Genomic DNA, 27194 nt, shown 5'->3' with positions numbered 1-27194 from the left:
GGGGCTGCATCCCCGCCCGCGGCCTGCCCACCCCTCCCGTCTCCCCCCAAAGCTGGAGTATCCGTCCCGCACATCGCGGGGGTCCTAGGAGGTGGGCAGGGGACAGTGTGGGATGCAGAAGAGCTCCTCAGCCTGCTGAGAACCTGCTCACCAAAGGCAGGGCTTTGGGGCAGAGGGAGCCTTCTGAAAAGTGCTGCCTCCCATGCACGAGGCATACATTCATGGCTCGTGGGTAGATGTTCCTTAGTTTAGTAGCTTCATGTTTTGTTTCAAAGTGTTTGAGAAAACCAGTATAGCTGGCATCAAATATATGACAGAAAATTTTCTCTTTAAAATACATCCATTGACGTTTAAAAGGTGAACAGATCTAAAGACACACAGCAAGGCGCTAAGTGTGCAGCTGGCATGCGAAGGTGGCAAAGACTGTAAAGGGAATGCAGGATGAGCTGCACTTGGAAACCAGGTTCTAGAACCAGATGAATGCAGGCTCTGCATTTAGAGGCTGTGACCTGGAGTGAGTTGCCTGACGTCTGAGTTCCAATTTCCTTCTCTTTACAATGGACCATTGTACGTGCGCATGCAGGCTGGTCTGCACCCGCACACAGAAGGGCTGAGCGGATGTCACTTCCCCGCGCCCGGGATGGAGGTGTTCTAACACTTAGCACCGCAGTTCTCAGTCCTGATTTCCTGTTGGAATCTCCTGGAGTGCACCCCGTCACAGACTTATTTAAATCATGATTTCCAGGGGTGGGACTTGGACATGAACATTTTTAAGGAGCTTCTCGGGTGATTCTCACAGGCAACCAGGGTGCAGACCGCTGGATTTGGGAGTTCTCTGTCCAAATGCAATTGTCTGCAGGCTAGATGACATCATTATCAACTCTCACTTCAAGGCATTCAGAGAAAGAGCATTGCAGAAAAAAATCAAGCTGGGATCTACTCACCTTCAGTCTTCTCAACCTCTTTAAACCTCTGGATGAATTTCAGCTTCCTTTCCTTGGTCTGAGCGCCCATGGGCTTAGAAAGATCGCGGAAAGTCTTGGGATTCATCAGGTTCAGTGTCTAGAAGGTGAATGTGCGACTGGAGTTAACTCCCTTGGACCCACTTGTGCCCCCGCGAGACTGCAGGAGCCACGGTCTTTAGTTTTATGGTTCTCTTTATTGGTTTACTGTCGTTCAGTCTGACCCCCCTCCTCTGGTTATTAGCAGGCCTGGTAGGGTTTTATGGCCCCACAGCCAGTGATCCACAAAGACTTAATAGGGGAGAGACGGAAAATGAGAGGAGGGGAAGATTGATTTCACACTGAACTCTTCCAAGTTGACCCAAATCAGAACATTGCCACCAGTTACCCAAGAGACTTTCAAAAGAGTTCCTGTTGTCAATGGATACTTGGCTTCTGCCCTCGCTGAGCACTTTGCAGTTCGGGGTTCTTGCGTAGAACTCAAACTGATTCTGTAGGCAGTCAGAAGTCGTCCGTTTGGGGAGGAAATGAGGGCAACGTCCTCGTGTTTTGGGAGGCACCTCCCTTCTGGGTCTGGGGTGGTGAAAGCAGCCTCGGCACCCCTTCCCCTGCCCTTGCAATACGCAACAATAGCACGGTGAAGAGTTTTCAGGGCTGGGTGTCCTCTGGGTTCGCATGTCTTTAGAGAAGGAGGCGTTTCTTTACACGCCTCTCCCTTTCCACTAGTAGTGAGTCATCAGTTTTCCTGGGGAGGCAGGGCCCGCCACCATGGCTGGTGAGAAAGGGGGGCGGGAGTGAAGGTCCTGAGACCCCTTGAGTGACAGCGCCACCGAAACCTGCTCAGCCACAGCCGAGGCTGCCGGGGCAGAATGGGGCTTCCCCGTTGCCACATCTCCAAATTCTCCAAGAGATATTGGAATACCAGCTTTTTAGAAGAAACCTCCCAATTTTTAAACACTGATAAGGAATTAAATATTAATACAGGATATGGGCTAAACAAAATGGGCTGGGGACCCACCCATTTGTGATATGTGAGTTGAAGCTAGGATTGGCAAGTTTCCTTTCTGGAACACCTTGGTCCCAGATGATCGAGCAATGAGAAGCAACGTACGGCTTGTGAGAAACGGCTTGTTGTGTTGTGTCTCAAGTTGGGATGGGAGCTCACAAAAGACTGAGGCCCCTTTCCCAAATTCTGGGGGTGAGCTGTCTAAACAGCTCGAGGCAGCACTGGCCAGGGCTTATCTGTACGGGACCCAGGCACCTCCGGTCATTTACATACACAGCCCCTATTCTCCTTATGGCCAGGGCCCAGGCAGTCAGGACACTGCTCCATAGCCTGGTTGCCCCCCCAGTGGCATCACCTTGGCCAAGCTTGTCACTTTTCTGCTCCTCCCTCCTCTGCCTGCTGAGGTCCAGGGACAGAGGGCAAAAGAGCAATGAACCAGTCTTGCCATCAGCCTCCATTAGGGCTACATGTCTCGGTCCAGATCCAGGGTGATGTCATCACCTCCACATACCGTCATCTCAGTTCTAAAGTCAGGTTACAGGGGAGGAGTCTGTTCTCACTGGGTCTCTGTGTCTCTTGCTCTCTCCCCCTCCCTCCCACTCCCTCTCTACATGTTGGTTTTAGGAACACGTTGTATGGGCCTCTTCGCTTGACGGACCAGTGTTGGCTCTTGGCAGTATCTCAGCAGATGGGTATCTCTTGCCTTCATGGTAGCAGTGAGCCCGGAAACCCTCTGGGACACATGTCAGCTACTGTCCTAGTCATATGGAGCTGGGACAGGAACCCAGGCACCCAGACTCCAAAGGCCAGGTGAGGGCCAGGCCACGCCTGGAGCAGCCCTCGGGCCCTGGTGGACTGAGCCCGTTGCAGAGGCTCTGCATGACTTCAGGTGCTCTGGTCATCAGGGTCAAAAGTCACAGGATACCTGCACAGCATCTGCATGAACACGTACCTGTGAGGTGTAGTCGGCCAGGACCCAGGGGAACACTGGATACTGCATGTAGTCATTGTAGGTCCTCCCAGCCAGGGTGTTGAGGTACATGAGGTACTCGAAGTTGCTGATGTCTCTTTTCTGCCGGAAGAGACAAAGGGGGGATAAAGCCAACACGGCTGGTTTCCCTCCTGAGAACCACAGGGGTCTAACTCCCAGACCTGCGCAGGGGCCCAAGCTGTGCAGGTGGAGCAAGGCACATCGCCGCGCCGCTCCCAGTGAACCTTGCGCCTGGAGCCGGGGCGACTCGGGGAGGCCACGCTAATTCCAAGATGAGCTGAAGCAAATACAGTCAGGAAGCGAAGCTGACTCAGAAAAAAACAGCTCCGAGGTCCAGGCCAAGGCTAGAGCATTCTTTTGTGTTAACTGTTGGGTGATACTCAAAAATTGATTCAAATAATAGCACAAATACCAGACCTTCTTACTGCTGACTGCTTTGTGATTGAAAATAGAAGCTGGGGTTTCTTCGCAGTCACCAGGAAAGAGGCCCTCACCAACAGGTTCAATGATCTGCTTTCTTGGGAACTTGAACTTTCTTTCTTCCGACTCTGCCAGTTAGGATACTCTGGGTTCTTAGGGCCCTCCATTTCAAGATGTATAGCCATGAATGGAGTCAGGGACTATATTTGGGAAAAATTCGCCAGAGCCACCTGGCTAATGAGCAGCCAGTAGAGACAACATCTCTGACGGGACCTGCATGCTGTGGTCTTTCCTTTCCTTGGCCTGCTCCTTGGGAAAGCATTCTGGACATGAGTGACCAAGATTTACTTTCCTGTTGCCATGTGCTCCACATGGCTGTCTTTCTTGGGGTTCTTTCCTTCCACTGAGAACCCGAGGCACAGTGTCAGTTCCTCCGGGCTGGGAGCCACATATGACCTCCCAGGAAGTGAAGTGAATGCTGTGCCTTCCTGAGTTCTGTGTTCATTTGTACACGTGTGTACACCTCCATGGATGGAGCGTGTGTGTGCACACAGGGCTTATGTACGTGCACACACACGCCCACACTAACTCCCTAGCTCGGACTCAAGAGTCGCCTTTCCTTACTGAGATCCTTTCAGGAAAATACTTGAGACATTTTAACAAATTAATAAAACAAGATCCCTCCTGATTCACCAGCGTGCTTTCTCTCTTTATCCCCGGGGCCTAAGCTATTTGCTGATTTGCTTTCCTGAGGGTTTCCTTGAACCCACAGTGTTCTGAGGGGTCACTGTACCTGCCACTTCTGCAGCATGGTCCTGTCGGAGCTGGGGTACCTCCTGTGGGACAGAAAATGAGGGTGGTGACCAAACGTCTCAAGGCACAAATGCAGGGAGGGGTGGGCCTTCCTGGGGCTTTGTGGGGTTGGGGCATCCAGAATGGCCATCAGCTTCCCAGAGCAGCAGGATTACTTCCCAAGCTCTTCTTGCTCCCACACTGCCTTCTTGAAAGCTGGGTTCTTGCCATCCCCCTTGCTATTATATGATTCCAGGATACACTGCTGCCTGAAGCATGCCAGGGCTGTGCAGGAGCAGGTCTGGAGTCTCATGCTCTACACTGGATTCCCCATAACCACAGCCTGGCCTTCGCCCATGTGAACAAAATACACGTGACTACACTACATTATTTGTGAATATAGTATACCGACATGTGGATGTATGGCTAAAAAGTGCAGACGATACAGAAAGTCATGAGGTATAAAACAATAGTCTGTAAACTACTGTTCCCACACAAGGAATATCTAGTTAATTTCCAAAAGAGTTTTAGCCATATGGCAGTCTATTTGCTCACACAGTTTAAAAGGAATTGTTCTTGGTATGTGGGATCATCTTATCCATGTGGGTCTCCACCCTGCTCCTAGAGGTGCCCACATTGTCCTGTGGCCACAGTAGCTGGGCAGCCTGGCACAGCGGGATGGGACCTGGTGGGAGCTTCCCCTGTGCTGGGCTTGGTCCTCACGAATGATGTTTGTGTGATCACCTTTGGACATCAATCTGTGATTTATGAGACTTAAATCTTGTAATGATTTCATGATTTGAATCTCTGAATATATCCACGAGATACATTTTTGGCAACAGTACTGCTAGGCTAAAAACTATGAGAATTATCAAGTGCGCTACATATCGCCAAACTGCCCTCTTAGGAAGTTGTAGCGATTTATGTGACCACACATATAATTAAGGAACACAAATCAAACCAAAGAAACACCATCTTAAGCCATGTGGTGGGGAAGAGTGTAAAAGCATGTCGGATGCAGGGTTGGGGAGGACGTGGGGAAGGAACCTCTCCGTGTGACCTGCTGCTTCTGCTCAGCAAGAATGTATAAACCCCAGTTCCTTGGCCTCTGGGGTTCCGTGGTTCCTTTTCCAGCTCTATTTCTTTTCTCCTCTGTTTCCCCGAGATGCCCCTTCTACTCCCCAAACCAGGTTTTCGTTCCAGATGTTCTTCCAAACCAAATCAAGATCCACCACTCTGCAGCCATGACCTCTGCTTCAGTCCTGTTCAGCTACCCATGGTAGCTGCTCCCGCATGCATCCCACAGGGACGCTCAGCATCCCACAGCACCTTCATGTGGACAAGGCCTGGTGCCCGAGTGCCCCAGCAGGCCAGCACCTCTTCATCTTCACATCACAGCACTGCGGTGATGTCTGTTCAGGCTCCCCTGCTAAGTTGCTTCAGTCATGTCCGACTCTGCGCAACCCCATAGACGGCAGCCCACCAGGCTCTGCTGTCCCTGGGATTCTCCAGGCAAGAACACTGGAGTGGGTTGCCATTTCCTTCTCCATCAGGCTCCCCAGCCTTCCTCATTCAATACCTTTCTTGGCAGATTTTCTATAAACAGAAAGCAACTCCCTTGCTGGGATTCACCTCTTCCCCCCAGTAGAGAAATCGTCATTTCGGTCCATTTTATTCAGGCAAACAATAACACCAGCAAACAGACAAAACGTGGTCACGTTTATTGCATTAGCTTGCAGAGGCTCAAGTGGAGACAAGCTTTTCTACCCAGTCTCTAAACCTGAAGCTCCCAGCTTCAGAAAGCTTTGAAGGCTATGAAAGAGGACAGAGCCCAGGCTGTAGACAGCGAAGATCTTGACCTTGAAAAGAATGTGTTCTGAGCCTTTCTGAGGATGTGGGGCTGAGCCTCAAGGGTGTGGAGTTAGTACAGCAAAGCCTGCCGAACTTGGTACTTTATTTTAGAAATCTGACAGTAGACGAGGAATAGGGGAGCAAAAGTCCAGGAAAAGAGAGGGCCTCTGTTTTACCTCTTTCAGAAAAAGTTCTAGAATTTTGCCTGTGGTCATTTGTGACATTGCCATCATGTGGAATGGCGTGCAGAAGATAAAGGCAATTTACCATCCTACCGCTCATTTCACCGGCTATGAGCTCCAAGAAAGATCCACCATTTCATTACCATCAAAAAAAGACACCATTACCAGCAGTACCCTGAAACGCACCTAACCAAAGGTGAGTTCTCTCTGAAAGATTTCTTTTTTCAAAAAATTATGTTTATTTGAAGGCAATTACAGAACTTTTGGAATGGTCTATGTGAATTTTATGAATATCTGGTCATTAAAGTACTTCTTTCAGAACTGATACTATCCCATAATTATAGCATAGGCTGTAGATTAAACAAGACGCCAGAGATCACTCTTGGCTTTCTAAAGCTCATCTAAGGTTGGAGGGAGCCCACATGGGAAAAAGCATCATCTTTGGAGTCACTAGAACCTGGGTTCAAATTCTGCCCCCACCACTTGCTTGCTCTGAACTGCTGTTACCTCATCCTTCAAACACGACTGACCCAGAAGTGCTGGGGGGCAAGTGTGGCCATGGGTCTGGGACAGGCTAGCACAGGTGTGTGCACGGGGCTCCCTCAGTGGGTATAGTTCTAGTGGATGTTGGTGCTATCCTAGAGCAGGATTGATTCTGTTTTACTCTGGGAGGAAGAAGAGTGTGGCAAACGAGTGAAGACGTGCTTCTGGTCAAGACCTGCCTTGTTCTGCCAATACCATTCTGAAAGCTCTTAGAACAACTGTGCCACCTGTGAATCAGATCTCCTGCTCTGTCAACTCAGGGTTTGCCATGGAGTCTATGGGGCAAGAGTCCAGGCCTTCAGGCCACCTAGGATGGAGCTGAGAAGAATGGAAGAGTTTAAAGTCACTGAGGCCTAGGTAGGTCATCCTGCTTAATCTGAAGGTGGCCTATCATGGTGGGCTCACAGAGGACATCTTACCAACTCACCCTCACCCCAAGACAGGTGTCTAAACTCCTCTGGAAGACTTCCATAGGTGGGACACTATCTTCAAGTAGAACTTTGTGGCTGGTCAACAGCTAGGCTGGGTTCAAATTCTTTCCTCTTTTGAGGGTGATTTTTACCTGTGCTGCTTCACTTTAATCAAATCTGTGTCTGTGAAGCCCTAGAAGTTGTCGAAGCTTGAGTACTGCTGCCACATGGTATTGGGGCATTCTCTACCCCAGAAGCCCAGTGCCCATGGCTTGCCTCACTGTCTTGCCTTTGACTCCACTCCCTTTAGTCCAGCTCCACCTGATGGGCACCTCCACTCTACCCTGAGCCTGTCTCTCAGAATGAGCCAGAGGCATAGCCCAGGAATTCACATCTCTCCTAGGAGGCTGGTAGAGAAGCCTGCCAGCGGCCTTCAGAGGGTAGGCTAACCCAGGCCAGAATGGTCTCTGCCAATGGACTCATCTGGCTGGAGGCTACACCCTCTCGCCCAGGAAAGGATGGGATCTGAGGTGTTCCTGCCTGTCCTTCTTCTCACCCCTGGGATTAGGAGGCTATGGCTAGTCCTTAGACACTAAGAAAATAACCAGGGAAGAGCCTACAGGGAAGCTGGGCCTCCAGAGCTAAAGTCAGTCAGCCAGTCAGTTCAGTCGCTCAGTCGTGTCCAACTCTTTGCGACCCCATGAATCGCAGCACGCCAGGCCTCCCTGTCCATCACCAACTCCTGGAGTTCACTCAGACTCACGTCCATCGAGTCGGTGATGCCATCCAGCCACCTCATACTCTGTCATCCCCTTCTCCTCCTGCCCCCAATCCCTCTCAGCATCAGAGTCTTTTCCAATGAGTCAACTCTTCACATGAGGTGGCCAAAGTACTGGAGTTTCAGCTTTAGCATCAGTCCTTCCAAAGAAATCCCAGGGCTGATCTCCTTCAGAATGGACTGGTTGGATCTCCTTGCAATCCAAGGGACTCTCAAGAGTCTTCTCCAACACCACAGTTCAAAAGCATCAATTCTTTGGCACTCAGCCTTCTTCATAGTCCAACTCTCACATCCATACATGACCACTGGAAAAACCATAGCCTTGACTAGACGGAGCTAAAGTAGACATATTTAAAAAGACTGATGCCTCTCCAAATTCTCCTGTATCTTTTCTATTTGCAAAACAGTTATGAGTTTTACGAATAGAAAAACCACAGTGAAACGGGTTAGTGAGTAAGAGGTGTCGAGAAAATGCAATCCACAATGAGAAGAAAACTCACTCATCTTGTCAAACTGGAAGTGCGTCTACTAATGGTTTGGGCTGTGTCTCAGGCCAGCATCTTTTGCCTGGGTGTGGCTCTGGAGGAGTATGCTGGGGATGCAGTCTGTGGGGTGGGCAGAGTTTTCCATGAGAAGCGGAGAGACTGCTAATAGAAACATACTCCCTCCTCATTTTCCTTTCTCAGAAGCAAATTTGGGGTTAGTCTGGTTTTCAAATCTAGATTGTAGGTCAATGCTTGCATACTCAGTTGCTCAGTTGTGTCCAACTCTGCCACCTCATGGACTGTAGCCCCACTAGGCTCCTCTGTCCATGGAATTTTCCAGGCAAGAATACTAGAGTGGGTTGCCATTTCCTACTCCAGGGACTCTTCCTGGCCAGGGATCGAACCTGCATCTCTTGTATCTCCTGCACTGGCAGGCAGATTCTTTACCACTGTGCTTCCCTGTAGGTCAATAGAAATCCAGTAATAGATAGGCATTCTCGGAAAATAGAGATATCCTCCTGAATTAAAGGATATTGACCCCTTTTATTGTAACTTCCTGTCTTAACATGTATAAATCTCTTATTAAACAATAATAATATTTATCTAATGCATTAGAAACTGTAAAGACTGCTTGTTGTCTAATTTTCACAAGGACTCGTGAGACAGCCGCGATCTCTATCTTCAGGTGTGGAAATGGAGGTGGGGTACGAGATGACGCAGGCTAGGGAATCCCACTAGGTTTGCTAGAGCCTAGCGCAGGCACCACGAGTGTCCAGCACACCAGGCCTTGCAGAGCACCTACTGGGCCCCACCTTGACCACACCTGACTCCAGGCCCTGACTCTGAAGACAACTGCTTTCCTCTGAAGGGGAAAAGAAAACAAAAGCAAAACCACCACCACCAACAAAACCCCAAAAGTGACAACGAACACCTTTGTTCTGGCTGGATTAGAGGGCAGCTACCTGATTGTCAGCCTGGGTACATTTGGAGTTAAAATGAACATTAGCAAAATTACTGAATTATTATTGCACAATTATGCTGTAAACCTGATGCTGCTGATACGTGAAAAGCCTGGAGGTTCATATCACTTCAAATCACCTCTAGAGGCTGAAACCAAGTGGCTCCCATTTTTACAAAGTTTTACATATCTGCATTTTAAAATGTATTTATCTAAACAAGTGGTACCTAATCAAGAGTACAAGCTTTTACACAGCAAAGGAAACCGTAAACTAAATGAAAAGACAACCTAAGGAATGGGAAAAAATATTTGCAAACAGTGCAACCGATAAGGGCTTAATTTACAAAATATACAAACAGCTCATACAACTCAACAGCAACAGCAACAAAAAAACCCAAACAACCCAACTGAAAAACGGGCAGAAGACATTTCTCCAAAAGAGACATACAGATGGCCAACAGGCACATGAAAAGATTCTCAGCATCGCTAATTATTAGAGAAGTGAAAATCAGAACTACAGTGAGATACATCACGCCAGTCAGAGTGGCCATCATTAGAAGTCTACAAAAAACAAATGCTGGAAAGGGTGTGAAGAAAAGGGAACCCTCTCACACTGTTGGTGGGAATGTAAATTGGTACAGCCACCATGGAGAACAGTAAGGAGGTTCCTCAAAAAACTAACAATAAGTGTCCATATGATCCAGCAATTCTATTCTTGGGCATATACCCAGACAAAACTGTAATTCGAAAAGACAGATGGACCCTATGTTCACAGCAGCACTATTTGCAATAGCCAAGGAAACCATCTAAACGTCTATGATAGATGAATGAATAAGGATGTAGTATACATTTTATGGCTACACAATGGGATCGTACTCAGCCACAAAAAGAATGTAATAATGCCATTTGCAGCGACATGGATGGACCTAGAGATTATCGTACTAAGTGAAATGTCAGGGAGGGAAAGACAAACACCGTGATATCACTCACACATAGAAGCTCAAATATGATCCAAATCAGTGTATCTACAAAACAGAAGCAGACAATATGGAAAGCAGAGTTTGGCTGCCAAGCTAGGGGTGGTGGGAGCTGGTAGGGAAGGAGGAAGGGGGGTTTGGAGTTAGCAGAAGCAAACTATTGTGTATGGAATGAATAAGCAGCAAGGTTCCACTGTACAGCTCAGAGAACTACACTCAATATTCTATGACAAACCATAATGGAAAAGAGTGTGAAAAAGAATATATCAATATATACGTGTTATTTGTTATTGTTTAGTCGCTAAGTCGAGCGCGACTCTCGTGACCCCAGGGACTGTAGCCCTCCAGACTCCTCTGCCCATAGGATTTCCCAGGCAAGAATACTGGAGTGGGTTGCCATTTCCTTCTCCAGGGGATCTTCCCAACCCAGGGATCAAACCTGTGTCCCTGCATTGGCAGGAGATTCTTTTACCACTGAGCCACCTGGGCAGCCCTGTGCGTGTGCATATATATGTGTGTGTGTGTACATAACTGATCTACTTTTCTGTACGGAAGAAATTAACACAACAGTGTAAATCAACTATAGTTCAATAAAATTTTTAAAAGTTAAAAATTAATGTATTGTTTTCATATATTTTCTCCCTCAAAATATTAATTTTATTTTTGTTTATCTATGTTTTACAACTTTCAGATTACTTATTTTCTAATTTAAATTATATGCTTTTAGAAAATTCTAATTAGAAATGCACTAAGTTTTAGAAGCTCGGGTAACTTCTCATTTTCTAGTCATCTTCATTTGCTTATTATGTTAAATCCATTTATTGTCTAAATTAAATGATCAATTTTATTTCATTTTATATTAGTATTCATATTATATTAGTATTAGGATCAATATTAGTATTCACATATTTAAGAAGTTTTATAGTTAACTATATTTCTAACTTAATGGCTTACCATATTTTTATTTTTTAATTTGAACTTTTTCATTTTCCTTTTTCATACCTTCCAAAATTTTCATTGCTTGGGTTAATTTTGCATTTCAAATGATTTATTTGAAAATTATTTTATTTTTTAATTCAACCTGGGTAATACAGTTAGAGTATTTTTATATTTTTGTTTCTATATATGCATTTTCTAATTTTCTTATAATGTTATTTTATTATTTGCAAAATAATTTTAACATTTAACCTTTTGCCAAATAAATAAACAAACAGATAAGACCAAAAGAGCAGAAAGAAATACTGAGGCACATTACAAGGAAGTCAATGATATCTCGCGAGCCACAGTAAGATGTCTGTCCCTTCAGAGAGGCAAGCGCGGCCCTTTCCCTTCTGTTAGCAACATGCACTTCCTGCGGTCGCCACGGAAAGCAGCTGTCCTGCACTGCGATCCCCAGGGCACTGCTGGGGGAAACCAGGAGGAAGCCCTCTACAAGCCCCTGGGACCGCAGACCCTGTCCTGGAGACCCTTTTAACCCCGCCTTCCTTGCAGGCTGGCGTCAAGATTATGCTAATCCACACCGGTCTCTTGTTGCCTGGTGACAAAGTCTCACAGTTGAGGAGGAAGAACCAGGACAACAGGGTAAGCTTTCCTCTGGTTGCACTTCTTTTACTTTAATTCTGCCAAACAACACCTCTTTAAACACTTTTCCTTTCCTCCTCTAAGCAAGTGACTTTGGAAATGCAGGCTTCCCTGGTGTGCTTTATTTACAAACCTCAGATGCCAGCTGATTCATTACATAGAAGGGGAGGAAGCCGGCCCTGAGCCCCAGGCAGGAGGGCACCTTGCTGGCGTCCTAGGCACCTGGGCCATGACAAGCTTGGGAGGTTAGTGTGGGGACCTGTGGGCCTTTGGGGTCACCTTGACGAGCTTTCAGAGTCTGAGTCCCCCTGAGTGTTGTTTCCTGCTCCACAAGCAGGTGGAGATGAGTGTGTGTACCAGTCCTCACCCGGCCAATCACCCCTCTAAGGAAACTCGCTCAGTCTGGAGGCTGGAGCCTGCGAAGGGACCCTGATGACTGCTGACTGTGCTGGGGTTTAGAGCACAGTCTGTCTTTTGAGAAGTCTAGAGATAAACCCTTTCTTTGAGGGATCCTGGACCCCGGAACCCACAAACACATGGTTGAGTCTCAGGCTGGGGTGGGCCGTGCAAGGAGGTATACTCAGCACAGAACACACTAGACGACACTCTTCACGTCCCTATTTCTACCACAGGCAAAGGTAGGTGCTGCTACTTCGAGTCTCCGGGAGTTTGGATGAGCCACCAGCCTCTCTGAGCCTCAGGTGCCATATCTGTCCAGTGGAGATCAAAATCAATACATACGTCAGGCAGGTGTAAGAATTGGTTATAGTGTCTGTAAAATGCCTGGCCTGTGTGGAGTAATTTGAAGGAGGTGGTCAATATGGTGCTGTTGGGTGAATTTATCAGCATTATTTGCCATCATACAGGTGCTAGGAACCACATTACCATTCACTGAGTACCATTTAATATACAATCACTTAGCATACAGTCATCACCTCAATTTTCACAAAAACCTGAAATTTTCTAACCCATTTTGCAGATTAGTAAACTGAGCTCACGATTAAAATCAAATTGTCAGTGAGCGTAGGGACGGAGCCCAGTTCTATTGGCCTCCAAGCTTCCACATTCCCCTTCAAGGTATCTCACAGCTTCACAGGTGGGCAGGTTTATAGCAAAGACTTTCTCAATGCTGGGGACTGTCCTGCAGCAGATGAGGGTACCACACGGGGTGCCTGCCCGTGCACATTGCTGGGGTGTACCACCCCTCAGCAAGTTCTCACTGGGGCCAGATGGGGCGTGGTGCAGAAAAAATGCAGGTATCACTGGACACTTGAGAACTGCCCCCCCGACTCTGGGATCCTGGTTGGGGTGTGAGGCACTGTGCCTCAGAGGAGCTGTCGGTCTTTCTGATAGAGTAACCCAAAGTCTGCCCCTGGGAGGCAGGGATGCCCCCGCAAGGAAGGATGCTGAGCTGTGGGGTCTGAATCAGGTTTCTGCCCGGCTGGAATCCTGGTGTCCTGGCTCCACTGACATCAATTGTGTGGTCCTGTCCAGCCGTGGCTCCTCTCTGCACCCCGTCCCCCACAGTCCCAACACTCACCCTCACCTCGCCCTTCAGAAGAGACAGTTTTATAATTCTATTTACAGAAGTGGACGCTGAAGCTCAGCGAGGCTCCTCAGACTGTCTAGGGTCACAGGACGGCACATGGGGAGCTGGGTGGCAACCCACATGGATCTAAGGCCCCCGCACTTTTCTCCCTGCCAATCTGCTTCTCCGAGCCCAGTTTCTTTATCTGCAAGGGAGGGCCAGGCTGTGAGAAAATGCAATTGTGTCTGTCTGGCAATAGCAGTGCTTAAACCACATTGATTGAAACTGAATTAGTTGATTGAAACTGAATTAATGCTCACCTCTTGGGGTTTAAAGGTACCAGCACTGACTTTGGTTCTTTGCTTTTTGGGTGTCAAGGTTGCTTCGTGTACTTTGAACATGTTGCTTGATGAACAAGGCATTTCTAGGCTGTTAAACTAATAATCTTAATATTTTATTTTAATTGTAAGGCACCTATTCCCTTTTGTTCCTTTAACAAATCCAATTAAAACAAAGCACTTTCAGAATCACAAAATAGATGCTATTAAACCAGTAAGGAATCGTAATGTTTTGCTATTGGGCCATGTGATCCCCTGGGAACTTTTGCTTCAAGTAAAAGTTGAATTCTTATTACCCTCCAGGGGGAAGGGGCCCGTTTGACAGATAATGGCTTCACAGGCAGCCCTTGTGCAGCCCCACATGGGTGCTGAGGACAAAGAAGTAAATAATATTAGAGGCAGAGGAACCTGTACATGTGTAATATAAAATCCTTAGCACTGCGTTGATCAAATTAACCAGATAATCACCAAATGAAGTGAACCTTCCATACAGACACTCTGTCTGTGGCAGCTCTGATGTCATAGGCGGAACATGCCACCCAGAAGCCCTGGATTAAGTTGAGTGGCCTGAGCTTGGATAAACTGCTTTACGCCCACCTCACCCCCAGGTCCTTATCTTTGGGTAGCAGGAATATTCCTACCTCAGAAAGTCATGAGGGCTAAAGAAATGGCAAATCGGAGGGCACTTTCTTTGTGAAGGGGGCATGAAGGGCCTCTAAAGGCTGGGTGTTCGTGGGAGGGTGTGCGTGCTGGGGGCCGTGGAGGGGCGGACAGCATCGTGGGTCCGACAAAGGCTGCAGTTTTGGACTCTCGGAAGTGCATCTTCCAAGTGTTTGCTTTTCAGGTGAGGCCAGGCCATGAAATGCACTTCTGGCGACCGCACACAGCGTCTCAGAGCCCTGCACAGCAGGCAGACACCCTTCCACCCCTGCCCAGGGCAGCAGAGGGCCAGCTTCTCTGGTGGGCATGTGGGAATACAGTGGGTTAGTGTTCTGAGCCCATGCTGGATGGAAAACGGAACCTTTAAGGAGGCCCACATCTCGGGAGCCCAGGGGTACCAGAGGGACTCAGGAACAATAGATTTCTGTCTCCATCATCACTCCCTTGTCCTCATTTTTTTTAAGAGGTCTAATTATTTCAGTTTATTTTTATACAACATGTTATGGGAATGTTGGTAAAATTCTAAGAAGATACACAAGTAGAACAGTAATATACAATATTTTTAAAATTTCTAATACATGTTTTCCTTTAAAAAAAAAAAAAGGATAATATAAAATTTATTTAGACTTCCCTGGTGGCTTAGATGGTAAAGCGTCTGCCCACAATGTGGGAGACCTGGGTTCAATCCCTGGGTTGGGAAGATCTCCTGGAGAAGGAAATGGCAATCCACTCCAGTATTCTTGCCTGGAGAATCCCATGGACAGAGGGGGCACACACCTATAAATGAACTGGCTGGTAGCATTACATGTACCCTTTAAACTGTTTCCCCGCCCTCTCTCATTGTTGATCTCCAAGTTCGTACATTTAAATGACTCCACTAATGCTATCATTGGAGAAGGAAATGGCAACCCACTCCAGTGTTCTTGCCTGGAGAATCCCAGGGACGGGGAAGCCTGGTGGGCTGCCATCTATGGGGTCGCACAGAGTCGGACATGACTGAAGTGACTTAGCAGCAGCAGCAGCAATGCTATTAAAATAGCTTGAAATTCATATTATTCAATTACATTCAGGTCTATACACATACACATGCATCTGTGAAGACAATAACCCCACACACTGGCCCCTAGACAGTGGAATGACAGGCAACATGCCCACAGCAAAGGCAACTGGGGGAAGAGAGGCAGGACACTGTAGTGGGAAGACCATACATTTTGGCATTACACACCCAGGTTCGTGGGCGTGTAACACCTGGGGAACCTAGGCTTAGCTGAGCTGTGTGGTCTTGTGAACTTGGGGAAGTCACTTCACTTCTCTGAGCCTTAATTCTCTTATATTAAAAATAGGATGGACACTTGCATGACTGCTATGGAGATTGGAGATACAGAAAGGGCCCAGCACATGCTGGCAATGGTTACTTTGGTGCATACCACCTGAATGAAGAGTAGTGAGTGGCTCTTGACATCGCGAAGCATTTCCAAAACTGACTCCAGAAAGCCCTCACAATCGTGGGGTCCCTGTAGGATTTCACCCCTCCTGCCTGTCACCGTCATTTCTCTCCATCAACTCCACCAAGCGTCTGCTGGGGGTACTGCTGGGAACTGCACGGAAATCTTTCTCCCTCTAGTCTGTCCGTTTCCTAGCAATCTGTCCTTCTGCCCACAGGAAAGCAGAGCTCAATCTAGCTGGGGGCAGAAGTGAAAAAAATAAAAGCACTTCATGTCTATATCTCCAGTGAGTCTATGCTCCAAAAGGCAGATCTAGTTGTAGAAAACACAGCTCCTGGCCCAGAGTGGGTTCTGGGCAAAGAGTAATTCTTTCCCCCAGCTTAGATGACTCTTGAGTCAAACATCCGTGCCTATTTTAGAGGTCTGGCCAAGGTTCTAGACATCCCATTGACAGACAGCACCAAGGTGACCACCCACATCTCCACCTGCCACAGGGCTTCTCATGTGAAGGAACAGCTCAGTCTGGGAAGGGGTCAGGGACATGGGGAGCGATCTGAAGGCTCACAGGATGTCACAGCAGAGGCGAGGCTCTCCTCTTACATATCTATGAATGTGTCTTATTAGTCAGGAGAGAAAATAATGAATGACTTTTGAACGACTGACTTCACTGAGGGAAATTTGCATTACTTCCTCTTAAGAGATGTCCCACAAGCAAAAGAGATTTCTCCCCTACATGATACAAAGCTTTCTAAGTTAGTCCCAAACGCGGGCTGTGAAACAATGATGACTTTGGGGGTTCCAGTTCCACAAGATGTCTGTCCTGGTCTCAGTGCATCAGTGAAAAGGGTAAAATAATTATGAGATCGTGTTAGCAAAAGGTTTAAAGCTATCATACACACACACACACACACACACACACACACATATATATATATATATGGACTGGAGTGGGTTGCCATTGCCTTCTCCGATATATATATATAGATAGATATAGATATATATAAATTGTTCTTAAAAATATAAAGATACATGACTGTGAAGCATCAGATAAATTCCAGTATTCTAGTGAAAGATAATGATCTTACAACTGAAAATGCTTGCAGATATTTTGATGGTTTTAAAATATAAGTTGCCATTATATTTTTAATTTAGATATCCATGGGGTGTCCCACCATGCTGGTTGATTCACAATGACTAGATAGAAAAATTAATTAGAAATTAAAGTCAAACCAACTGGACCAGTTTTAATAAAGTATAAAAACCAATTGTATAAAACAAAAAGACAGTACATTTAGAAACTTCTATTTATGTTTCTAAGCTGTTCATGTGAAATGAAATCTATTATTTGACTACCCTCTATCTGTCTATCTGACCATCATTCTGTCTGTTCATCCATCTGTCTATCTACCTACCCATCTATCTGATTATCTATTTACATTTCTTTCTCCCTATAATTGCCCTTGTGTGGATTGACCCTACACTGATATTTGAAGATTCTATGAATTGATAACCACAGGTCATCAATGAGATTTAGCTGTACTGAAAGATCATCTATTTCACACTTCTTTTGGCAATACGTATTCTCCTACCCAGTGGGCAGGCCTAGGCAGGATGCTGACCATTCAGAGTTGAATAAAAACAGGGATGGATGTCCCTGGGCTCTGGGGGTTCCTGGCACTGGTGTGCTTCTAGCAGCTCTCACAGCTTAGAGGGGTTACAATGGACCCTGAGCAACACACCCTGCCTTCCCTAGCCAAGGGCAAGTGCCCCAGACAGATAAAGTGGGAGAAGCCTGAAGCGGGTGCGGACTGAGCAGGCTTCTCCTGGCCTGGGCTGTCTGGGGGCCCGTACGTGCTGAGAAAGAGGAGAATGCGTCATCCCAGCTAGCTCCTCCTTTGCCTGCGGGTGATGATGACTGAGCCCGCTCTGAGCCAAGGGCCCGTTTGGAGAAGTCCTTGTGGACAGCTCCATGCTGCTTCCTCCCCATCAGTCGTCAGAGCTGAGAGGCTTCTTACCATGGTGCAGGTGGGCTTTGGGGAGTAGGCACAGCTGGGCTTAACTGGTTGGGAAGCATTCTTCCCAACTAGGGCCTTCTGCCCTTACTTGCTGTGCTTGTCCTCCCTGAGCTGAACTTTGTCTTAATTAAATGCAAGAAATACAAAAGACAGCCTGGGCTTTTTGGGGCTCAGGAGAATCCGGTGGCCAGAATCAGTAACAATCTAGATTTTAACTTTTTGAGTTTAGAAACTGGCTCTGCGTATTGTTAACCTGTATAAATAACACAGAGACTTGGTACCTAGTAGGCTCTCGATAAACTCACTGAATAAGAGTATAGATGGATGAATGAACGCAGGGATAAGCACATGGACTTGGCTCAAATTAGCCCCAAAGAAGTAACAAGAATCATGAACAAAGGAAACTTTGCTATGCTTTCAGACCCAACTATACTTTCAGAGTTGCCGAGTAAAATACAGAATTATGTAGTGTTTGGGGCATGCTGCTGCTGCTAAGTCGCTTCAGTCATGTCCAACTCTGTGTGACCCCATAGAGAGCAGCCCACCAGGCTCCCCCGTCCCTGGGATTCTCCAGGCAAGAACACTGGAGTGGGTTGCCATTTCCTTCTCCAATGCATGAAAGTGAAAAGTGAAAGTGAAGTCGCTCAGTCGTGTCCGGACTCTTAGCGACCCCATGGACTGCAGCCTACCAGGCTCCTCCGTCCATGGGATTTTCCAGGCAAGAGTACTGGAGTGGAGTGCCATTGCTTTATGTATACTCAAAACTGTCCATTGTTTATCTGAAGCTCAGATTTGATGGGGTATCTTGCAATTGTATTTGCTAAATCTGGTAACCTTACCATGAGAAGTCATTGATAAATACGATTAGAACACAGGCTCCCCTGTCTCGGTCCATGTTTGTTTTAATTATGATTTTAACTCAAGGGCAGTAGGACAGCTTTCCTGATATGCCACCCTGTGCAGAGCTGTCCCCACCGTGTGCGTGTCCATACACATGGTTTGCATGCATACGTACCCCAGCAGGGCCCACATGATACACGTGTGGATGCCCTGTACAAGGCAAAACATTCAGTTCAGTTCAGTTGCTCAGTCATGTCCAACTGTTTGTGACCCCATGGACTGCAGTATGCCAGGCTTCCCTGTCCATCACCAACTCCCGGAGATTACTCAAACTCATGTCCATTGAGTCGGTGATGCCATCCAACCATCTCATCCTCTGTTATCTCCTTCTCTTCCCACCTTCAATCTTTCCTAGCATCATTATGTAGACTTTTAAGACTATCTTTTTTACTGAGCAGGATGATTCTGAGAGTCATCCAAGTTGTTGCATGTATCAATAGATTTGTTCTCTTTATGCTTAATAGTACCGATTATAGGATTATAGGGAGAAGCCACAACTTCTTATCCATCCAGGCACTGAAAGACCTTCAGAATTTTGTTTCCCTTTGTGACAAATGTGAATAGAGCAATTAGAAACCCAAGTTTTCATGGGAACCTGAGTTTTTGGCTTTGGTGGGTAGGCGTTAAGTATTTAGCTGGGGAAATGCTGGGTCATATAATAAGTGTATGGTTAATTTTATCAGAAATTGCCAAACTGTGTTTTTCATGGTGATATTACCATTTTGAATCCCCATCAGCAATATGTAAGCATTCTAGTTGCTCCACACCCTCACCAAATCTTTGTATTACTGGTTTTTATGTTTGTTTGTTTGTTTTCTGTTTTGGGCATTTTAGTAACTGTGCAGTGGTGTCTGACTGTGATTTTCATTTAAATTTCCCTAGTGACTAATGACACTGAGCAATGCTTTGTGGTTTTGCGGCTTATTAACCATCCATACAACCTCTATGGGGAAATGCTTCATTATTTTAAAAAACTGTATTGCTATTTTCTTATTGCTGACCTTGAGCTCTTTATAAATTCTGGATACTAGTTCTCTGATGGACATGGGGTTTTGTTTGTCTTTCAGAGCAAGGATTTCAAATTTTGTTGAAGTCCAAATTGTCAATATTTCCTTTTATGGATTATACTTTTGCCAGATTCAAAGTCATGAAAAGTTTCACTCCACTTTTCCTTTAGTCTTTGCATAGTAAGTTTATTTCCCCATTCTTTTAGTTTAACTTTCTTTTGTTTATTTAAATTGAGATGGCATATAACTGAATCTTTTATTTTATAATCCACCTGATTGTTCTGGAGATTAAAATATACACACTTATCTTTCTATAGCTTACTGAGAATTAAATTTTACTATTTCCAAAACAACTTAAAAATCTTACCTATCATCTACGTCTCATTAACTTCTCCCATTATGTTGTAGTCATCATATGTATTCCATCTACATACATTGACAGTTAAAATTTGTGCTTTCAGCCATCACTTGTATTTTAAAAATTGTAAAAGGAGAAAAAACACAGCCTATTATATTTATCAGATATTTATCATTTACATTGCTCTTCCCTTATTCTCAAAGTTCAAGCTTCTCTCTAGTTTCTCTTTCATCTAAAGATTCCTTTACTTTTCATTCATCTGAGATTATCTATTTTGCCTTCATTCATAAAGGATGTCTTCATTCATGGTCTGGTTGGCAGCTCTTTTTCTCAGCATTATTTAGAAAATATTTTTTTCCAGTTACCTCTGGCCTCCACAGTTTGTAGTGAGAAACCTGTAATAATTCATATTGCTGTTTCACAGTAGGCAAGATGTTGTTTTTTTCTTTAATGTTGAGTAGTTTGGTTCTGTCTGAATGTGGATTTCCTCCCGGGAAGAGGAAATGGCAACCCACTCCAATATCCTTGCCTGGAAAATCACACGGACAGTGGAGCCTGGTGGGCTACAGTTCATGGGTTCACAAAGAGTCAGTCACGACTGAGCAACTGAGCATGCGTGCACTGCGTGTGTTACACAAACATAGCTCCTGGTAAAGGGCCTGATGATGAAGCAGAGAAAGTGCAGACACCTCCCCCCTAATCCCTGCAGGGAATTGGAGGCAGTGCCTTTGTCTCCTGACAGCATGCTTCTTCTGGGCAGGGGGAAGTTGATCCAAAATAGAAAATCAGCAAGCAAGAGACACCAAGTTGTAGAAAAGAAAAGAGCTTCTAGAATAGGCAGGCCAGTTGCATCCTCTTCCTAACTGTAGACCCTCCTCACTCCTGAGCCTCAGTCTTCTTCACTTTATAATGGGGATAAGCCTATGGATCTTACTTGATTGTTGAGAATTAAAATCAGTATGTGCAAAGGTCCTGACAATAATATTTAATAGTTAACATAAATCAGGCTTTTCCTATGTACCAGGCACTGTTGTAGCACTTTATAGTTTAATTTATACTCCATACTTCCCTGGTGGCTCAGACGGTAAAGCGTCTGTCTACAATGTGGGAGACCTGGGTTCAATCCCCGGGCTGGGAAGATCCCCTGGAGAAGGAAATGGCAATCCACTCCAGTACTATTGCCTGGAAAATCCCATGGACAGAGGAGCCTGGTAGGCTACAGTCCATGGGGTCACAAAGAGTCGGACAGGACTGAGCGACTTCACTTTCACTTTCAAGAGTTCTTAGAGGGGGCTGTTTTCACAAATGAGGCAATTGAGGCATGGAAAATTTAAGGAAACTGTTCGTAGTAGAACCAGACTTCTAAGCGAGTCTTCTGAGGCTGGAATCAACCTGTCACTCTGCATGTGCTACTTTTCTGATGGAAGTCCTGACTGTGGGCAGTCCTAACTGTCCTAGCGGCCCTAGAGGTGCTAGTCCTATGCCATCTATTGGCGCAGAGGTGTCCACAGTTGAACTACAGTGTGGAGGACGTGAGGGGCAGCAGACAAGGTGGGTGGAGGTGGAGAAAGGCAGCATTGCCTCTGTTCTTCCAGGCTCTGCCCTGCCCCTCTCCTCTGTGCTCATGGGCACGGTGTACACACATTCTCCTACTTGGGGGCTTTTCTGTGCCACCTTTATTACACTGCAAATATGGTAGCAGTGACCAGCTCCTCTGAGTCCAAAAGGCGAAGAGAGGTGCAATATGTAAGTCATTATTAACTCCTCCCACCTTATTCCCTTATATCAAGGCTATATTGCTTCTGAGAACTCAGCTGTCCCACCCTAGGAATTCATAGGATAACTCTAAGAAAAGACTAGATTTATATGAGGATTGGGGAAAGGGCACACATCCAAGACATTACTCTGCCCCCAACACACACCCAGAAGAGGGTGTATGTAATAATCCAGGACCTAAGTCAGGGAATGGCATAGCCAGAGGGGCACTGAACATCCTTCACGCCGACCTTGAACCTCCCATTTTACATCTGGGAGCATGAGGTGTGAGGAGGGCATTCAATTTGCCGAAGGTCTTCGGCTAGGCTCCTTCTGCTAATGGCCTACCTTCTCTCCACTCTCCTCTTTCCCTCCTTTTAATCATTAGAAGTAAAGCACTATGATTTGGGGGCAGTCCAGCACCCTCACATCATCTGACTGGACACTGTTTCTCTTTTTACCAGAATCTATCTTCTGGCGGTTTCGTGTGATATTTCCTCTAACTGAACACCAGTCAACCAGAACAACATACTTCAAACACACTCCTCTACTAAAAGAACATGGCCAAGGGAGCGAAAGGCCCCAAGGGCAAGAAGATCACCCTCGCTGTGGCCAAGAATTGTATCAAGATCACATTTGATGGAAAGAAACGCCTTGACTTGAGCAAGATGGGAATTACCACCTTTCCCAAGTGTATTTTGCGACTCACTGATGTGGATGAGCTCGACCTTAGCCGGAATTTGATCAAGAAGATTCCCGATGCCATCTCCAAGTTCCAGAACCTGCGGTGGCTGGACTTGCACAGCAACTACATCGACAAGCTCCCCGAGACCATCGGCCAGATGACTTCTCTGCTCTACCTCAATGTCAGCAACAACAGGCTGACCACCAACGGGCTGCCCGTAGAGCTCAATCAACTCAAGAATATCCGCACTGTGAATTTAGGCCTGAACCATCTGGACAGCGTGCCCACCACACTGGGTGCTCTGAAGGAGCTCCATGAGGTGGGGCTCCATGACAACCTGCTGAGCAACATTCCCAACAGCATCTCCAAGCTCCCCAAGCTGAAAAAGCTCAACACAAAGCGAAATCCCTTTCCCAAGGCAGAGTCATCGGATATGTTCATGGATTCCATCAGAAGGCTGGACAACCTACATCTGGTGGAAGAGAAGGATCTGTGTGGGACTTGCCTGAAAAAATGCCAACAGGCCCGGGACAAGCTGAACAAAATCAAGAGCATGGCCACGACGATACCAAGAAAGGCCATCTTTTCCACTTTGGTCTCACCCAACTCCATGGCCAAGGAATCCCAGGAAGATTGGAGGTGACCTGGGACCCTGACCCTAAGGCAGTAAGGGACAAGGGAGGTGGAGGGAAGGTGACAATGGGCTGCATCCTCAGAAAACTGAGGGATTCTGCCATTACTGCAAGAGCTTCTCCAGTCAAGCCCATAAAACACCTTTCCCTACCTCCTTGGCTTGTGATTTTGTTGATCAGAGGGCTTTTAGTTCTTTGCCATTTCATACACTTCTGTCTTCTCTCCATGCACACACTCACCCACACATACAGGCACAATAAATTTGGAAAGGGCCATGCATCTCATTTTTGCCCCAGACCTCTCTTGCCTACAGCCTGTGGCCCGGGCAGCTGACACAATCTTGTCTCATTATCACAGGTTTCAGGATCAACTACCAGTTCCCCAGTGTGGAGCTTTTTCTACTGGAATGCTTTGGGCCAGGGCCTCAAAAGTCAGGCATCTCTAAGCATTGGTTGGTAGCAGGGCAGATGGACGTTTAGTCTTGGGGAGGGGACAAAACTGGGCCACAGAGTTGGGCAGATATTATCATTAAGTCTTTGCATTCATATTTTGCACTCAAAGCAGTCCTATTCTTTTCTCTTTTCTACATTTGCATAATTTGCTCTAGTAGCTTTTAAACTTGGAGAAGGCAATGGCACCTCACTCCAGTACTCTTGCCTGGAAATCCATGGATGGAGGAGCCTGGTAGGCTGTAGTCCATGGGGTCGCTAAGAGTCGGACATGACTGAGTGACTTCATTTTCACTTTTCACTTTTCACTTTCATGCATTGGAGAAGGAAATGGCAACCCACTCCAGTATTCTTGCCTGGAGAATCCCAGGGGTGGGGAAGCCTGGTGGGCTGCCATCTATGGGGTTGCACAGAGTCGGACACGACTGAAGCGACTTAGCAGCAGCAGCAGCAGCTTTTAGACTAAACCAGCAAGCCCTTGACTGTCTGTGAATGAATGAGGTTCACTCCCATCTAATTACATGCAATGCTTTTCCATACCTTCGTGGAATAAGGAAAGGATGGGTGCAGATAGGGGTTGCTGCAGTCAATAGATAAATACCTTACCAGGCACTGTGCTAGTAAGTGCAGGGACTGTGCTGTGGGGGAAAGCTTGTCCTGCCCTTTGCAACCTGTAGAAAAGGCAGGTAGAAAGAAGACAGGGCATAATGTCATTGTTAGAGGAAGTTAAGAGATCAGAGCCTAGTGGTGTGCAGGGCTAACCTGGCACAGAGAAAAGACAAAGTTTCTGCAGTTGGACAGATCTGGGCCCAGGGAAGCTTTGCTTTTTACTTGCTACCTCCCTGGGCATTTTACTTAGCTTTGGTTCCTTCATCTGTAAAGTGGAAATAACACCAGCCCAACTCCAAGGGTTGTCATGCATCTCAAGCAGATAGCTCACAAGAGTGAGTACTCAGTAAAAGTCAGTTCCCTCTAAGAACTAGAGCTCAGTGCATCTCACAGCTGAGATCCCACTTTGGACAGTGCCTTGAGTCACTCTAGATCTGCTCGCAGAACTCACAACAGCTGAGGACTTTCTCTGAACCACTCACTCACACTTTCACGCTGCCTAAAAGAAAGGGATCAAGGAAGATAACTTTAGAAAAGTTTGTTGTTGTTTGTTGTTTTAAATCAAGGCTTTCCTGTGCTGGCAGCAAGTTTTGCAGTGGTCAGTGGAAAAGCACTAAGATATTAATAGATATCAATTAGTTTGTTATGACTAATGTATTTCTTTTTCATGTTATATATACCATAGCAGACAGCATATTTCATTTCTTCACTCCTCACTGCTTATTTTCCTTAGAAATGCTTGACTACACTATTTATACTTCTAAAATCTCTGAAGATACAGATTCAAAAATCCCTTTCTAGTTTTTCTTGTTTATTAAATGTTGTCTATTATAAAAGTAATATCACAGCATAGGTTTAAATAGAGCAGCTTAAAGTATCCACAGCTCTACAGTGTAAGTCAGCTATAATATTGACAGATTTCCTTACTAGTTATTTTTCCGTGTATATTTTTATGCGTAGTTAAAATAACAACATTCACATCATTTTTATCCTTCTTTGAAACACATGTGGCTGCATGGTCTTAATAACCCTAATTTAAAACATCTGCAAGACAGTCAAACATAGATATACATAACTAAGTTCTTGTTGGACACTTAGATCATTTCCCAAATTGTTTTGTGATAAAGCCTGTATGATTAAAATCTTTAAAATATTTTACATTATTTCCTTGACATATCTTCATTATTGCAAATATTGTACTAAAGCATATGTTTTTAAAACAATTTTTGATATATGCTACCAAGTAGCTTACAGAATATTTGCACCCATTTATCAGTCTGCCAGTAATATATTAGAGAACTCATTTCATTGCATCCTTGTGAATCCTGAATGTCATCCTTTATATTTTCTTCTTTGTTTAAAGTCCAGAATGCTTTCTGAGAATCCCTTCTATTCATGAGCAGAGGACGCATGACTGTGAAATGAATGATGAGGCGTCATGGCTCAGGCCCAGGAGATCCCACAAGAATGTCAGGCCTTGGACACGTTCCTAGTAGCCATCCTGCTAGTTTAGCTACGTCGTCTCTACAGAAGCCAGGCAAGGGCATTTGATCCAAGCAAGAAGTGATGGCTAGTTATGCAGATGCTGCCCATTTCCATTCCTCCCACTTGAGACACTTTTTCTTTAGAATTAGTGAGTTAAGGAGACAGATCTACCTGCTCCGCCTACAAAGGGTCTTAGTCTGGAACACAGATTTCTCCTTTCCCCCTTCTCCTGCTCTGTTGTAACAACTTCCCCCACTGTGCTTGGTTTGCAAAATCCCTCTCTAGCACCTCTCCTGGGTTTACCTCCAGCTGACACCTCTTGCCGTCTTTGGTCTCTAGCTGCTTTACGCTACTTTTGTTCTTATAGCCGTGTCTCAGGAAGGGGTTTCAAGTGCATTGAACGTCACCAGGACTGAGAAATAAATGTGCAGGGGCCTTTGATATGCCCCAGGACACACTCACCTTAGACCTCCGGTTCGGCGGGAAACCCTGGCAATATGATGAGTGAAGTTGGGAGACAGAGCTCAGTTATGAAGCGTCTACATTTTACTCCTCTTTCTGTCGGGGAAAGGTCTGATGCTGATGCTCCCTCGTGCCCTAAAACACCACAGTCACCTCTACTTCCTAGAGAGTCTATTAGGCCCCAAAGTACTTGATAGGAAAACCACAGGGCTTTCTCTTTCCTCAAACAGAACAAAACCCTCGTTCCTGCTAACCCAGTAGCCACCCGCTCTGAAAGCCAGGCATGACCTCGGTGACCCTTGCGTGACCTCTGCCTTGCTGTGTTTTTCCTCCATGGTTTGGAGTAATTGCCTTGGCCTCTTGTGTCTTCATCCCCAGGATGCGCTCAACATCACCCTAGAGTAGCTTATGGCAAAAACTTGAAGACTAATCATCTAACAAGAGTAAACAGCTCTGAAGAAGAAAAGCCCTCAGTTAGGAGAAGAGAGAGAGAGTGGCAAGGGGAACATTCCGGAAGCCAGGCTCTCCAGTGCTGGCCAAACCACTGACTTGTTTTTTAAATTAATTTTGGTTCTCTTGCATTAGATTACCTGTGTGTGAAAATGACTTTGGGAAATACTTGGTGTGTGGTTTCTTTTTAATGTATATAGAGGAAATATTTGAGAAAATGATAGATATAAATTATAGACAATTAAAGATTTAAAAGAAGACTCTAAGACTTAAAAGATTTATGGTCTTTACATGTCACTTTAACTGGTAAGATCCCAACACCAATTGCCTCTGATAATTAAGTATGTATGATGTAATACCGCAAGCAACTAAAATCTATACAAAGCATTTATACCAAAAACCTCAAGAATACTATAGATAAATCAATGCAGAATTTTAACAAATCTTTCAGTAATACAGAGGCAGGCAGGAAAAACAGA

General features: G+C 45.8%; 2 protein-coding genes across 13 annotated transcripts in view; one reads left to right on the top strand and one right to left on the bottom strand.

Moving 5' to 3' along the window:
• WDFY4 (WDFY family member 4) overlaps window positions 1-27194 on the bottom strand; it is a 248179-nt gene that overhangs the window by 30547 nt on the left and 190438 nt on the right. For 5 of the 7 annotated variants that reach the window (XM_024986689.2, XM_024986690.2, XM_005226581.5 and 2 more), the window contains 3 exons: window positions 4173-4215; window positions 2921-3040; window positions 945-1062 (listed from right to left, as the gene is read on the bottom strand). In XM_024986689.2, coding sequence (XP_024842457.1) covers window positions 945-1062; window positions 2921-3040; window positions 4173-4215 — 281 coding nt within the window. Of the gene's footprint in view, window positions 1-2; window positions 861-944; window positions 1063-2920; window positions 3041-4172; window positions 4216-27194 lie in introns of those variants that run through there. The other 2 variants (XM_059882535.1, XM_059882536.1) reach the window with 2 other exon arrangements.
• Window positions 6245-26948, top strand: LRRC18 (leucine rich repeat containing 18). Of its 6 annotated transcripts, XM_024986778.2 has the most exons (5): window positions 6245-6400; window positions 6881-7104; window positions 11847-11936; window positions 22407-23266; window positions 26644-26948. In XM_024986778.2, exons 4-5 carry the CDS (start codon window positions 22503-22505, stop codon window positions 26663-26665), a joined length of 786 nt encoding a protein of 261 aa, XP_024842546.2. In that variant the 5' UTR covers window positions 6245-6400; window positions 6881-7104; window positions 11847-11936; window positions 22407-22502; the 3' UTR covers window positions 26666-26948.

This window comes from Bos taurus, chromosome 28 (genome assembly GCF_002263795.3).
Source record: "Bos taurus isolate L1 Dominette 01449 registration number 42190680 breed Hereford chromosome 28, ARS-UCD2.0, whole genome shotgun sequence".
Classification (NCBI taxonomy): domain Eukaryota; kingdom Metazoa; phylum Chordata; class Mammalia; order Artiodactyla; family Bovidae; genus Bos; species Bos taurus.
This window is presented reverse-complemented; position numbering and strand designations above follow the sequence as displayed.

What these genes read in the sequence shown, in the direction of transcription:
- LRRC18 (XM_059882609.1), top strand. Translation starts at nt 22,503, where the DNA reads ATGGCCAAGGGAGCGAAAGGCCCCAAGGGCAAGAAGATCACCCTCGCT. An exon ending in GAATCCCAGGAAGATTGGAG is followed by an intron (nt 23,267 to 26,643) that starts GTGACCTGGGAC and finishes CTTCATCCCCAG; the next exon opens with GATGCGCTCAACATCACCCT.